We start from the raw sequence: 15,777 nt of genomic DNA on the forward strand, positions 1-15,777 counted from the left end.
AACTTCTGTGTTGATCCTTAGCTGTATCAGGATTTAATTGTATACATGTGGTTAGGGAACAAGTCTGGTTTTACTGAATCTGAAAGGATTTTACATTACAGAATAGGATCACGTCTGTAAAAAAACATTGTTATTTATCCTCAAACTTGTAGGCGAATAATTCAAATCCTTTGGCCAACAGCCCAAAAGGGGGCAGTAGGAAAAGTGAAAATGTATCCCACAAAAAACTAGGACATACAATAACTTTGACTTTTTTTAGGATCCAGACACACACTAATTACACGAAGTATTTATAAAAACAGTGGATGGTTTTCTCCAGAGTCTTTATTTAGAAACAACCCACTCCTAATCTCCAAACTACTAGAGGGAGCCCGTGAATGAGTCTAAAATAAATATGGGAAATGAAGCTAAAAACACAAATAAATAATAGTTCCTATGCACTTGGCAAGGTTATTCATTTTGTTGGTCAAAATTAGAATTTTGTGTTTTGATAAAAAAAAGTAAAGAAATAAAATCAAATTACAAAAGTATACTATACATATGTAAGTATACTATACATAACTAGCAGAGCAGCCTTTTGTGTCTGGCTCTGCTTTGGGTTTTATTAATAAAATGGAATATTAGTTATAATGTTGTATTATTAGTAATAATAAAAATAATATTAAAAACAATAAATTCAATTTAAATAATTAAACAATTAAATAATGAAACATACACCATACTAAATATAAAAATGGAATCGAATGAACATGGACAGGCAATTCTGATTAAATGTATTGCTACATAATGCAATTCAATTTTATTTATATAGCACTTTTTACAACAAAAGTTGCCACAAATCAGCTTTACAGAGAAAAACAGGTCCACACCTCATATGAGCAGCACAGAAATGCCAGTTATTGGGGCGACACAGTGGCAAGGAAAAACCTCATTTTCAAACAAGAAAACTGGGTCAAAGATGACCCCTAGGTTTCTCACAGATTTACCAGGTATACTTAAGTGACTCTCTATTTATGTTTTTATCGATATTAGGGCCTAATAAAAGGAACTCTGTTTTATTAGAATTAAGTAAGAGAAAGTTGTTCATCATCCCATTTTTCTGATCTTTGTGGGACACCATATTTTACTCTAGACTAATAAGAACATTCATTATCTAAATAAACACACTGGTATCGATCTCTCAGATATTATCTGAACCAGGTGAGGGCAGATCCTTTAATTCCTACAAGATTTTTTAACCCATTAAACAGAATAGCGTGACCTATAGTGTCAAAGGCAGCACTAAGATCTATTGTTAAGGGGACAATAAAAAATGGAAAATAATTCTCACAGAAAATTATTACACCGTTACACAGTTTTCTGTGACCACAGTGGGCGCTACTTCACAGTTTCTGTTCACGGGCACGAGCGCGCTGCGTAGACTGCGTACGCTATGCAGAAACCGGTGTAACACCAGTTTATGGAGAGACTACATTACATTACATTACATTACATTACATTACATTACATTTGGCAGACGCTTTTGTCCAAAGCGACTTACAATAGTCACGTACAAAAGTAATATCCAAGTACAAAAGTAATGGACTACCCACTCCCTATCTCCCCCTTATATTAGAAAATTACTGCTAACCGATAGAGGGAGCCCACGAGAGAGTCTTATATGAATGGGGTGAATGGAGATAAACACCTAAAAATACAAATTAAGAACAGATACTATTCACTTTCCAGAATATTCTTTTATTTCTCAAAAGTAGAATTGTCTATTTTGAACAACAATAAAAAGGAAAGAACATTTGCATGTATATTTAGGTTTTTCTTCAGTAAACGGGTTTTATAACAAGAAAAAAGATGCTGCATTACTGCTGCTGCAAGCTGACTGGTTGGTGAACTGATGCTAGAGTTTAAAAGTTTTGTAAAAACGGGAGTTTTATCTGCGGTGCTGAATCATTTGATAGTGTTCTTTTGAGGAAATGAGGAAAAGTTTCAGTAGAAAAATACTGAAAAATGTATAAGATAAATGTAGATTTTGCTCAGTTGCTCCATATAAACCCATTCATTTAGGGTAATTTTGGACTCACTCGAGAGCGCCCTCTAGAGGTGAAACAAGCCCAAAACACATTCTGAATTGAATATTGTCCTCTTTACTAGAGAGGCTCTGGTTTCCTCTTCAGCAGTGTATGATAGGTGGCAGTATGGAACTAGTTTTCCATCCGAAAACCCGCAGAAACTGGATCTCCACGAGCTTTCAGCTAGTAAATCTGTAGGATTGAACAGTTCCAGTCTTCGCTGTGGATCAGCGGAGTCCGTTCTGAGAAATAAATGATCATCAGTTAGATGGTAAGTCTTTCTCGTTCTCTGAAATAGTCCGTGTTCAGTTGATGGAATAGCTCGTTGTTTGGACAACATTCCAGATGTTCCTCGTTTTACCGAGTCCGCCTTGGATTTCCAAACTCCAGCGCCTCCGAAAGATCTCTCTCTCTCTCTCTCTCTCTCTCTCTCTCTCTCTCTCTCTCTCTCTCTCTCTCTCTCTCTCTCTCTCTCTCTCTCTCTCTCTCTCTCTCTCTCTCTCTCTCTCTCTCTCTCTCTCTCTCTCTCTCTCTACTCTTTCAGTCTTTCCCCGAGCTCCAACTTCTCCTTATTGCACTGCTCTCACTCTTTTTCTTCCAGCTCTTTACTCCTCTTTCTGCATCGCTGCATTTCCTCCGCATTAAACTGCACCGTTTTAGAGAAACTATAGCGAGCATAAGACTGCTGCTGTGTTTGTTCTGTTCTCTGAGTTCTAGCAGCTCTTCAGCTTTCTCTCCCATGTTTCGGGTGGATTCGAGGAACATCAGGGTGGAAATCTCAGACTTTAATAAGTTGAGGCCATGCATTTCTTTTTTATTTGTACTGGAAATCCCCCTAGCAGCTCCATAGATTCCAGCACAAAGATCAGTTCTGAATAATAATCTAAAAGTAGTCCACCAGATTCTTCTTTCATAAACTACATGAAAAGTTCTGGTATATACATTATTATTTAATGTATATATTTAAAGCTGTTAGGTGGAGGATCTTCATGTGTGGGTTAAAGGTTGCTGATCGGATCTTACTCGGCCACAGTAACTTAGGGTTAGGATCTTGTTATTGTCATGCAGTTAAAGGTGAGTGAGTGTGGACGTAGAGTATGGGGGAAGGGAACAGACCCTATGTGGAACCCCAGTTGTTATCTTCTGGATTGATCAATTTCATGTATTGATACTAAAGTGTGTTTTTACACACTGTTTCGGGGTAGCGTTGGTGAGTAATGATGATTTATACAGCATTATTTAATGTATACATTTGATGTCTTTAAACACCATGTTGGGTTAGTATTGGTGAGTTGACAATGACAATTTTAATTTATTTTGACCTTTTTTCTATCAAAAAATGGACAAATATCAAAATTCTGTTAAATAGAGCATATTATGCAACACTCTTTTTGCATCCTTTTGTATTTCCACTTTTTTTTTTTTTGCACAGATAGAATGTGACATCAAAAAATCAAATAAACAAACAAACAAACAAAATAACTGTGCAGGGAAAGTAAAAAAAGCCTTAAGAAGGCTTGTACAAGGTACTTTCCCTCCAAGGAAATTATAAGAGAAACACAGAAAAAAGAAAAGATTGATGGAAAAAAAAATAAAATAAAATAAAATAATAACAGTAATATGTAGTTACTCAATAATATACATAATTAGAATAATATACACAAATACATATTTACTATTTGGATTGGTTATAATGAGAGTAGATAAGTTTTAAGCTGTTTTTTGAAACTAGTGATGCTATTGCAGATTTTTAAATGAGTTGGTAAGCAGTTCCATATTAAGGGCCCTCTGTGCGAAAGTGCAAACTGTCCAATTGATGTTCAAAAAAAAGCAGCACGGAGATTATTAGAGGATCTAGTGGAGTAGTGATGAACTTGAAAGTTATATTGAAAATTATTTTCATAACAATCAGGGAGACACTTGCGTGTCTCTTCTTTTTTTTATATACATTCCCAAGTGCCTCCATTATTTTGGTAATATTCATGTGATAAACATTTTGCATCAATGGGATAGGTGAAGCAACAGCCTATTTGGATATAAGTAACAGAGCCCTTAAACATCTCATTCTGAAAGGGTCGGACACTGGCAAGATTTCTTTCTGTGATAGTGAATAATCACAGAGAATCTAATTCATTTGATTATTTTTTAATCGCCTGACATCAGTATTAAAAATCCAAAATGTAAAATATTACATTTCATAGGGCCTAATACAACCTGAACTGTCATTGTTTGGTATAGAATGTTCACACAAACATGAAAGGTATTTTTCCTGAATTTCTTTCACTGATGTTTTTTTTTCTTTGCTTCTTCCAGAAATTAATGGCATCCTGTTCCCGGTCTCCTGCTCCTAGCGTAGACCTTCCAACCTGTTTGCTTAAGCTACGAAAATACACTCAACCAGAACATTTCACAAGAAGTTTAAACTACTAGAAGAAGGGAAGAACATGGAATCAATCACAAAAATCTCCAGTGCTCAGCAAACATCCTCACCTACCCCTCCCAAACAAATGCAGAAAAGAACAGGCAAGAAGAAAACACACCACTGCTCAGACTGTGGGAAGAGTTTTAGACATCAGAGAGATCTCCAACGACACCAGCGCATTCACACTGGAGAGAAACCGTATCACTGCTCAGACTGTGGAAAGAGTTTTAATAAACCGAGTCATCTTAAACTACACCAGCGCATTCACACTGGAGAGAAACCGTATTACTGCTCAGACTGTGGGAAGAGTTTTACTCAACAGGGCAATCTCCAACTACACCAGCGCATTCACACTGGAGAGAAACCGTATCACTGCTCAGACTGTGGAAAGTGTTTTAGTAACCAGAGTAACCTCAAAAATCACCAGCTCATTCACACTGGAGAGAAACCGTATCACTGCTCAGACTGTGGAAAGTGTTTTAGTAACCAGAGTAACCTCAAAAATCACCAGCTCATTCACACTGGAGAGAAACCGTATTACTGCTCAGACTGTGGGAAGAGTTTTCGTCGTCAGAGTCATCTCCAACAACACCAGCGCATTCACACTGGAGAGAAACCGTATTACTGCTCAGACTGTGGAAAGAGTTTTAATCAACAGAATACTCTCCAACTTCACCAGCGCATTCACACAGGAGAGAAACCGTATCACTGCTCAGACTGTGGGAAGAGTTTTCGTTACCAGAGTAATCTCAAACTACACCAGCACATTCACACTGGAGAGAAACCGTATTACTGCTCAGACTGTGGGAAGAGTTTTCGTTACCAGAGTAATCTCAAACTACACCAGCGCATTCACACTGGAGAGAAACCGTACCACTGCTCAGACTGAGGGAACAGTTTTACAAATCAGGGTACCCTCAAAACACACTAGCGCATTTCACACTGGAAATAAACCGTATTATTGCTTTGAATGTGAAAAGAGTTTCCCTTATTCAAGTAGTTTAAAGTTTAAAGATATTAAAAATAGAGCTGAATGAACAGGGACAGGAAATGATTAAATATAATGCTACATAACTAAATACAGTTAGTCCTACCGTGGGAAAACTTGGACTAGCACTACTTTAACTCTTGTTTACTTTGATTTTAGTGTAACATTAGTTAACATAACGAGCAAAGCAGCCTTGTGTGCGTTGACAAGAGGTGATGCCAGTTAACTTATGAAATTTAGTCCAAGTTCCTGATGTCTACGGGTATAATTATTGGTATAGGCATAGTGGTTTTATGGTATTGAAATTATATCTTCATAATGGATGTATGAAATAATGAGGATTGATGTTGGTGCGGGGCCAGTGTAAAAATTGCCTTGAGCCCTAACAGACTGTACAATTATTTAAATATTTTTAATCTATGATCAATCTTATTTGAATCTAGAGAGCCTTGTCAGTGTTTGATACAGCAAAAGACATTGAACTGGGGTTTCCTGATGGTTAGGCCACCCAAGAAGACAGCTTGAAAATAGCTGCAAGTAGAGTATTAGCTACAGTATCTGACATATCTGAGTTCACTCCTCTCATTTCTGCAGATATTTTGCATATATTTGCATGGGACAAAGCTAGTAATAAAATTTTGATTAGTTACAGTGTACAGCTTGTACAGATTTGTTCCCTGAAATTAACTCCACACTTAGCCATTAATGTCCTCCAATGGTGGAGGTAATATATTTAACATTAAAACAAACTGAGTCGTTTTTGCAGATATTCTCTTGTTTGTAATTTGATTCCAAAGAACAGGGGCAACACAAAATAACAATTTAATGCAAAGTTGAAAAGGGTCCAGTTGTCTGACGAGTCCACGTGTCACATTATTTTTGGGTAAAGGACTGTACAGATTGTTTTAGGCACAAAGTTCTAAAGCAGCATCTCTGATGGTATGGGGGTGGGTTAGTGCCCATGACATGGGGAATCTGCACATCTGTGAAGCTCCATTAATGCTGTAAGATACATACAGAGTATGAGGACAGAGTTTCAGAGCAACATATGCTGCCATCCAAGCAATGTCGTTAAAAGGACAAGTGGTGAAAGTGGTAAAAACGACCCTGTCCCAACTTCTTTGGAACATGTTGCGGCATCAAATTTAAAATGAGTGAATATTTGTATATCTTTGTAGTGAATTCAGTTGAATATAGGTTTAAAAGGATTTGCAAATGTGTTCTGTTTTATTTTTGTTTCACACAGTGTGCCCATTGGAATGTGGGTTGTACTGATATGTACATTTGTTTGTCCTCCTTCTATTTTAACCACTTTGTTTAAAATATAAAGATTGTTTTTTTTGTGGTGAGTTATTCAAATAAACTGAAAAAGTAATTTTTTGTGTCCCTGACTTTTTTTAAATTGAAGTTTAGTTTTGGCCCAGTAAAGTGCAACCTGTCTCCACTGTATTTGAACATAAGTTTGTAGACTTGGAGTGTTTCCTCATGGTTTGATTTGATTTGTTTTTTTTTTTTTTTTTTTTGGGGGGGGGGGGGGGGGGGCGGGGGGGATTGTAGCCTACAATAATGTTTCACAATAAACCACAGGAGAACACGCTCTATTGTTGGTCACATCGATTTCAGTCAGACATACATTAATGTATGTCAGAATTCAGACATACATTAAGCCCAGAAACGAGAAAAAAACGGATTAAAATAACTCACCTCACTGTAGATTTTGTGCAGTACATTATCTATTTGATATAATACCATAACAATCCCATCAGTGTTTAAGAGAGAGAGAGAGAGAGAGAGAAAGAGAGAGTTTTATATTAATATTACTTTTTTCAATCCATGCTTCAAATTAAAATTCTCAGGAGTTTCCCAAAATGCCAAAACAGATCCAGTACCTTGTAAAAAAGAGTCCATCCTAGACCATCACTTCTGCAAGTGTGGGCAATTTTCACTGTATGGTTTATTTTATATTAATAAAAAAAATTAGATCTAAATCTGTAAATCTCTAAACATAAACATTTTATTTTCTTATTTATTTTTTCTTTTTTCCATTTATTTCATTTTTTCACTTTGTTCACTGTACTGAACACACATTTAACCAAGCTAACTAACATACATTAAACTTAACTAACATACATTTAACCAAGCTAACTAACACACATTTAATCAAGCTAACTAACACACATTTGACCTAGCTAACTAACACACATTTAACCTAGCTAACTAACACACATTTAACCTAGCTAACTAACACACATTTAACCTAGCTAACTAACACACATTTAACCTAGCTAACTAACACACATTTAACCTAGCTAACTAACACACATTTAACCTACCTAACTAACACACATTTAACCTAGCTAACTAACACTCATTTAACCTACCTAACTAACACACATTTAACCTAGCTAACTAACACACATTTAACCAAGCTAACTAACACACATATAACCAAGCTAACTAACACACATTTAACCTAGCTAACTAACACACATATAACCTAGCTAACTAACACACATTTAACCAAGCTAACTAACACACATTTAATCTAGCTAACTAACACACATATAACCTAGCTAACTAACACACATTTTACCAAGCTAACTAACACACATATAACCAAGCTAACTAACACACATTTAACCTAGCTAACTAACACACATATAACCTAGCTAACTAACACACATTTAACCAAGCTAACTAACACACATTTAATCTAGCTAACTAACACACATATAACCTAGCTAACTAACACACATTTTACCAAGCTAACTAACACACATTTAACCTAGCTAACTAACACTCATTTAACCTACCTAACTAACACACATTTAACCAAGCTAACTAACACACATATAACCAAGCTAACTAACACACATTTAACCTAGCTAACTAACACACATTTAACCTGGCTAACTAACACACATTTAACCTACCTAACTAACACACATTTAACCTAGCTAACTAACACACATTTAACCTAGCTAACTAACACACATTTAACCTACCTAACTAACACACATTTAAAATAGCTAACTAACACACATTTAACCAAGCTAACTAACACACATTTAATCAAGCTAACTAACACACATATAACCTAGCTAACTAACACTCATTTAACCAAGCTAACTAACACACATTTAACCAAGCTAACTAACACACATTTAATCAAGCTAACTAACACACATATAACCTAGCTAACTAACACACATTTAACCAAGCTAACTAACACACATTTAATCAAGCTAACTAACACACATTTAACCTAGCTAACTAACACACATTTAACCAAGCTAACTAACACACATTTAACCAAGCTAACTAACACACATTTAATCAAGCTAACTAACACACATATAACCTAGCTAACTAACACACATTTAACCAAGCTAACTAACACACATTTAATCAAGCTAACTAACACACATATAACCTAGCTAACTAACACACATTTAACCAAGCTAACTAACACACATTTAATCAAGCTAACTAACACACATATAACCTAGCTAACTAACACACATTTAATCAAGCTAACTAACACTCATTTAACCTAACACACATATAACCTAGCTAACTGACACACATTTAACCTAGCTAACTAACACTCATTTAACCTAACACACATATAACCTAGCTAACTGACACACACTTAACCTAGCTAACTAACACTCATTTAACCAAGCTAACTAACACACATTTAATCAAGCTAACTAACACTCATTTAACCTAACACACATATAACCTAGCTAACTGACACACACTTAACCTAGCTAACTAACACACATTTAACCTAGCTAACTAACACACATATAACCTAGCTAACTAACACACATTTAATCAAGCTAACTAACACACATTTAACCAAGCTAACTAACATACATTTAACCAAGCTAACTAACACACATTTAACCAAGCTAACTAACACACATTTAACCAAGCTAACTAACACACATTTAACCTAGCTAACTAACACACATTTAACCTAGCTAACTAACACACATTTAACCTAGCTAACTAACACACATTTAACCTAGCTAACTAACACACATTTAACCTAGCTAACTAACACACATTTAACCAAGCTAACTAACACACATTTAACCTAGCTAACTAACACACATTTAACCAAGCTAACTAACACACATTTAACCAAGCTAACTAACACACATTTAACCAAGCTAACTAACACACATTTAACCTAGCTAACTAACACACATTTAACCAAGCTAACTAACACACATTTAACCCAGCTAACTAACACACATTTAACCAAGCTAACTAACACACATTTAACCTAGCTAACTAACACATTTAACCTAGCTAACTAACACACATTTAACCAAGCTAACTAACACACATTTAACCTAGCTAACTAACACACATTTAACCTAGCTAACTAACACACATTTAACCAAGCTAACTAACACACATTTAACCTAGCTAACTAACACACATTTAACCTAGCTAACTAACACACATTTAACCAAGCTAACTAACACACATTTAACCAAGCTAACTAACACACATTTAACCAAGCTAACTAACACACATTTAACCTAGCTAGCTAACGCTACACAACTTAGCTAGCTTAATAACGCAAATATGACCTAGCTAACTTAGCTAACGCATATCTTAAAGCTGTTAACAACACACAAAGAGTCCTCCTCCGACCGGGGGTAAAACAAGGTGGAAACAATCTCAATATTGTGATTAATAGTTTATTTTCAGTCAAATACAGAAAGAAGAAAGAGGCAGTCTCATGCAGAAGCAATAGTAGAGAACATACACTGAGGAGAGCTGCATCTGATGTGAAATTACCGTAATTACCCTAATAGTGCACACTTAAAGGCTGACTATGCACTTTTGTAAGGTTGGTGCTTAAAAATAAAGCAGTGATCACTAAAAAATAAAATAACACTCTTACTATCATTCTTCCAGTTTTACTTGTCTCAACGTCTCCTATGTATTAATGCTGCATAATAATGTTTTTTCTTCCAAAAATGGAGGTTAAGCAGACTACTGCACACTGTAGAGTTTTACTATGTGTTGCTACTATTTTCGAAGAAACTGAGGATAATAAGATAATTAAGGTTACCACTACTACTACAGTTGGTGTCACTTGCTTCAATCAAATATGCCTTCATTATCACTATTGAATAATTTGATTTATTGTAAATACCTGGGAAGTACATAGTTCCCAGGTGGCATATAAGGGTTTTCAGCTGAGCAGTTAATGTTGATTTAGGCAGTAATTAATTAATAGTTACTATAAAAGAAACATAATGCGTCAGTAGTTCTCCAGGAGATATGTAACTAATGTGGAGATAATAGTGAACTACTATGATCATTAGTTGAGTTCATAGTAATTACTCAGTGATTCCTTGTAGTTAATAGAAAATATTTAATTGTTAATGCAGCACTATTGCTTAGTTCCTGTTTACTTACCTATTAACTCTGAAACAGTATTATAAAGTGTTACCAAATTCATTACCATTAGGTCATACATAATTTAAATACCATAAAACCAATAAGCCAATAAACAGATACAGAACACAGTAAATGCACACACCACTCAGCACATATAGCAATAATTATACCAGTACACATCAGTGATTTAGAGTTATACTTAGTTCTATATGTGAGTATAAGTTCAGAGCTGGGCACACAAAGCTGCTTTGCTAGATATGTAAAATAATGTTACACTAAAATCAAAGTAAACAAAAGTGATAAAGTGATGCTAGTCAAAGTGTTCCCACAGTAGCAAGGACTGCATTTAGTTATGTAGCAATGTGATTTTTATGTGGTGGGTATTTTTACATTTGAATTATTTCACTAGAACCCTCACGCTGCCGCTGCTCTTTCTGTTCTATAGGTGTTGCGATTCATAGTGCTGGTAAAGTTTCATATTCTGTCTGTTAAGCTACTGAATAACGACAAAAAAAAAAAAAACCCAGAGGACACTGGAATTCTTTATGGGATTAGAATATGAGCGCGAGGGAGATAAAAGCACGTTTTTTGTAGAAACAGGAGATGAGGAATAAACTCCACTCAGCTATAAGTTCATTTAAGAAGCAGCTGTAATTTTACCTGTGAGTAATTCATACACCAGAACACCCCACATAGCAGGATAAACTGATAAATCTGACCATTTCGGTGAAAATTAGTGAAACCTGCAAAGTTTATTGAGTTTTTTCTGTATCATCTCCCCCACTGCTCTTTCATTGTAGAGGCGCAGAATGTCTTAAATGTCCCGTTTTTCAAAGTACAGATTTGGCACGTTACATCACATGGTTAATATTCCGTCACCATTTTACAATACCTTCACCATAATTAAATATCGGGGTATACAAAAATACCGCCATACCACCCAACCCTATTTCAGAAACACAACACTTACAGAACTTTCCATTTTAAATCCAGTTAGCTACCTCTTTTTTGGAGTTGCCTATTACTAATGAAAATGGATGTATTACACACCAGTGTCTCACAATCAAAGCAATAAATTGGACAGTATTCCCAGAGTCTTAGCAGTGATACGTTTTTTCTCCAGTGTGAATGCGCTGGTGTCGTTGGAGATGACTCTGACGACTAAAACTCCTCCCACACTCTGAGCAGTGATACGGTTTCTCTCCAGTGTGAATGCGCTGGTGTCGTTGGAGATGACCCTTACGATTAAAACTCCTCCCACACTCTGAGCAGTGATACGGTTTCTCTCCAGTGTGAATGCGCTGGTGTCGTTGGAGGTGATTCTGACTACTAAAACTCTTCCCACAGTCGGAGCAGTGACACAGGTTCTCTCCAGTGTGAATGCGCTGGTGTTGTAGAAGAGTACTCTGATAATAATAACTCTTCTCACACTCTAAGCAGTGATACAGTTTCTCTCCAGTGTGAATGCGCTGGTGTTGTTGGAGATCACTCTGATAAGAAAAACTCTTGCCACAGTCTGAGCAGAGATACGGTTTCTCTCCAGTGTGAATGCGCTGGTTTAGTTTGAGGGAAGTATGGTAACTAAAACTCTTCTCACACTCTAAGCAGTGAAACGGTTTCTCTCCAGTGTGAATGCGCTGGTGTTGTTGGAGATTACCCTGACAACTAAAACCCTTCCCACATTCTGAGCAGTGATACGGTTTCTCTCCAGTGTGAATGCGCTGGTGTCGGTGGAGACCACCCTGATGATTAAAACTCTTCCCACAGTCTGAGCAGTGATACGGTTTCTCTCCAGTGTGAATGCGCTGGTGTATATTGAGAGTACTCTGATGACTAAAACTCTTCCCACAGTCTGAGCAGTGATGGGTTTTTTTCTTGCATGTACTTTTCTGTATTTGTTTGGGAGAAGTAGGAGAGGGTATTGGCTGAGTATTGGAGATTTTTGCGGATTCCATGTTCCTCCCCTTTTCTAGTAGTTTAACCCCTGTGTGAACTGTTCTTTTAGAGTGTTTTTCCGTAGCTAAATTTGAAACAGGTTGGAAAGACGACACTAGGAGAAGAAGATCTGGAACAGGATGGCATTCATTTCTGGAAGAAGCAAAGAAAAAACAAAACAAGGTTAGTACTAGTTTTTAGTGTGAAATAAAAATCTCTTAGCTGGCAAACAGAAAATCGAATGGAAATCTACATGCAAATGACATTATTTCTCACAAATAACCCCAAACACAAATATACTACATTTCTCACAAATATAGAAAAACATCTTACCATATATACAGACTCCACATAACCTGCCTCCTCTGCTTCACACAGAGCCGTGCTGACTTCCCGCCGATTAAAAAGGGTTTCAGCTAACGATAAAAAGCTATTTTACTTACTGTTCCTAGAGCCCACAAACACTACTGACCCACTGGCTGCCGCCATACTTAGCTTACTCAACAGGTACCAGCTACCAATAGACGCAGCGCCCTAACGTAATGTACTTAATATGGGAGCCCCCTACATTAATGTAGGATTCAGGTAATAAGGCGATAATCTGTTTTCACCTGAAAAGTTGTAAATGGAGCTGAAAATCGTAACTGAAGCTGCGAGCTGAAGGGAGGTGGTGAAGAAAGGCTGGAAAGGAACTCAGCAGATAACAACTGGGGTTCCACATAAGGGGGAATATATATACATTAAATAATGCTGTATATAGCAGGACCATGTGAGGAACAGTCTGAGATTTGATGTTCCTCGAATCCACCCGAAACATGGGAGAGAAAGCTGAAGAGCTGCTAGAGCTCAGAGAACAGGACAAACACAGCAGCAGTCTTATGCTCGCTATAGTTTCTCTAAAACGGTGCAGTTTAATGCGGAGGAAATGCAGCGATGCAGAAAGAGGAGTAAAGAGCTGGAAGAAAAAGAGTGAGAGCAGTGCAATTAGGAAAAGTTGGAGCTCGGGGAAAGACTGAGAGAGAGAGAGAGAGAGAGAGAGAGAGAGAGAGAGAGAGAGAGAGAGAGAGAGAGAGAGAGAGAGAGGAGGTGGAGTTTGGAAATCCAATGTTGTCCAAACAACGAGCTATTCCATCAACTGAACACGGACTATTTGAGAGAACGAGAAACACTTACCATCTAACTGATGATCATTTCTTTCTCAGAACGGACTCCGCTGATCCACAGTGAAGACTGGAACTGTTCAATCCTACAGATTTACTAGCTGAAAGCTCGTGGAGATCCAGTTTTTGAGGAGGGTACGGCGCGAGACCGGGAGCTTCTTCTTCTTCTTCTTCTTCTTCTTCTTTCGTATTAATGGCGGATGGCGTACCAACTACAGGCGCATTACCGCCACCTACTGAGCTGTGGCGCGAAGGGAGACTTCAGGATACCGGGAGCCTCTCTCAGCACAACTCCACCCCACAACTTGCTGGGCGTGGCTTTCCCCACAAAGCCGGACGTTGACTGTGCAGCGTGTAAATTGGACAAGCTCGTGATTTGTAGGGTTGGTTATTTGTTGTAACGTAAGAGAACGGTATTCCGTACACAGTTTCGGTATTTTCCGCGTTTGAGTGGATATTACGAAAATACCCGAGTTTAAATAGGCTGCAGTGATTTCCTAAACTATGTAATATCTGCCTAGCAACCAAAATAATTTTTGATTGGTTACTTTTGGACCAATAGTTTTAAAGAAAACCCCCAAAAAACTGACCTCAGTCCTCTCACCAGTGTGCATCAGTATTCCGTACACCTGCCAAAAAACAGGCAACAGTGTTCCGTACACCTCAGATATCCACTCGTGGTGGCTGTATTTTACAAAACTTCACCACCTGTAACATATGAGCTTAGACTGACATAGATGCTTAGTAAAGTGTTTGTCAAATGGATTTATTAAGTTTAGGTCTATTAATTGAAAAAAGTGTGCTGAAGCTGCAGCACAAAATCTCAGCTGTCTATGAGTGATGAAGTGGAGCTGGAGTTAGCTCGTTTTTAAAGTAAGTTATAAACTATGGTTATTAATTCATCAATCAAATATTACAACAGATGCTGTTAGTTGGATGTTTAAAGTTGCATTTTGGGTGAAATGTGATGTTAAAAGTGGGTAAAGCCTCACGTGAACTAGTCGATAAAGTTTTCCCCACCCCCTAGCCTCAACGTTGTTAACCCTTCCCCACCCACCCGTTTTCGGCGACGTGGGCGGTTCCTCCCTATCTACCGGGATTTTAAGAGAAAACACAACCTGGATGGTCACTGACCTGTTTTAATGGAAAGATGAAGGATTGACAATGACCCCAGACTATATTTCAAACATAATAATAGTTTATAATAAAGTATTTTATTGTATAAATGGTCTACTGTACGGAATACCGAAGTGTACGATATACCGTTCTCTACTTAAACGCAAGTGCTGGGCAAACAAATCTTACGTTCTACATTTTCTCATATCCAGGCACGTACCTCAAAACAATTGCTAGCCATTCTATCTGTGAAGTTGTTATCTGCGTTGGAAACTCGCAGGAATGTTTAAGACCTTCTTTAGCTCTACATGTTTTTGTGAATGATTTAAACACAGTTTGTGATATTGAGAGTAAATTTCAGTTATTTAACAGATTATAGCAGTGATGCATGTGGAGTATGTGTTTAGGTTGGGACTGAAGCTTAATAATTTCAGTAACTGTGGCTTGTGAATATGAGACCAAATATATTAACTAAACCGTCTTTTAACTTTAACCGATTTGTTTCTTTCAGGTGTAGCTGGACACACTGTTCACTGTACTGTAGGTCAGCTGGAAACGTGTGTTTTTGTTCTAGACAAAAGCAGAAGTTTAAAAAACGTTAAACTGCTATTGACTTGTTACAATGTTAAAGTTAATAAAGAGTTTAAAAAGACGGTGTTA

At 37.1% G+C, this 15,777-nt stretch overlaps 3 protein-coding genes across 5 annotated transcripts in view; 1 reads left to right on the forward strand and 2 right to left on the reverse strand.

The window, feature by feature from the left end:
- The window catches only part of LOC111196242 (zinc finger protein 239-like), a 443,969-nt gene extending 437,118 nt beyond the window's left edge, over positions 1–6,851 (forward strand). For 2 of the 3 annotated variants that reach the window (XM_049469407.1, XM_049469402.1), the window contains exon 2: positions 4,380–6,851. In XM_049469407.1, coding sequence (XP_049325364.1) covers positions 4,511–5,377 — 867 coding nt within the window. In that variant the 5' untranslated portion in view covers positions 4,380–4,510 and the 3' untranslated portion in view covers positions 5,378–6,851. Of the gene's footprint in view, positions 1–1,863; positions 2,338–4,379 lie in introns of those variants that run through there. The other variant, XM_049469400.1, reaches the window with a different exon arrangement.
- LOC125780454 (zinc finger protein 501-like) overlaps positions 1–14,204 on the reverse strand; it is an 89,298-nt gene extending 75,094 nt beyond the window's left edge. Inside the window, exon 1 of the mRNA XM_049469173.1 lies at positions 14,015–14,204. The gene's annotated coding sequence lies outside the window, so the exon portion shown is untranslated. The remainder of the gene's footprint in view (positions 1–14,014) is intronic.
- Positions 10,182–15,777, reverse strand: part of LOC125785583 (zinc finger protein 345-like) — a 28,319-nt gene continuing 22,723 nt past the window's right edge. Inside the window, exon 2 of the mRNA XM_049469415.1 lies at positions 10,182–12,994. Coding sequence (XP_049325372.1) covers positions 12,004–12,861 — 858 coding nt within the window. The 5' untranslated portion in view covers positions 12,862–12,994 and the 3' untranslated portion in view covers positions 10,182–12,003. The remainder of the gene's footprint in view (positions 12,995–15,777) is intronic.

This window comes from Astyanax mexicanus, chromosome 1 (genome assembly GCF_023375975.1).
Source record: "Astyanax mexicanus isolate ESR-SI-001 chromosome 1, AstMex3_surface, whole genome shotgun sequence".
NCBI lineage: Eukaryota > Metazoa > Chordata > Actinopteri > Characiformes > Acestrorhamphidae > Astyanax > Astyanax mexicanus.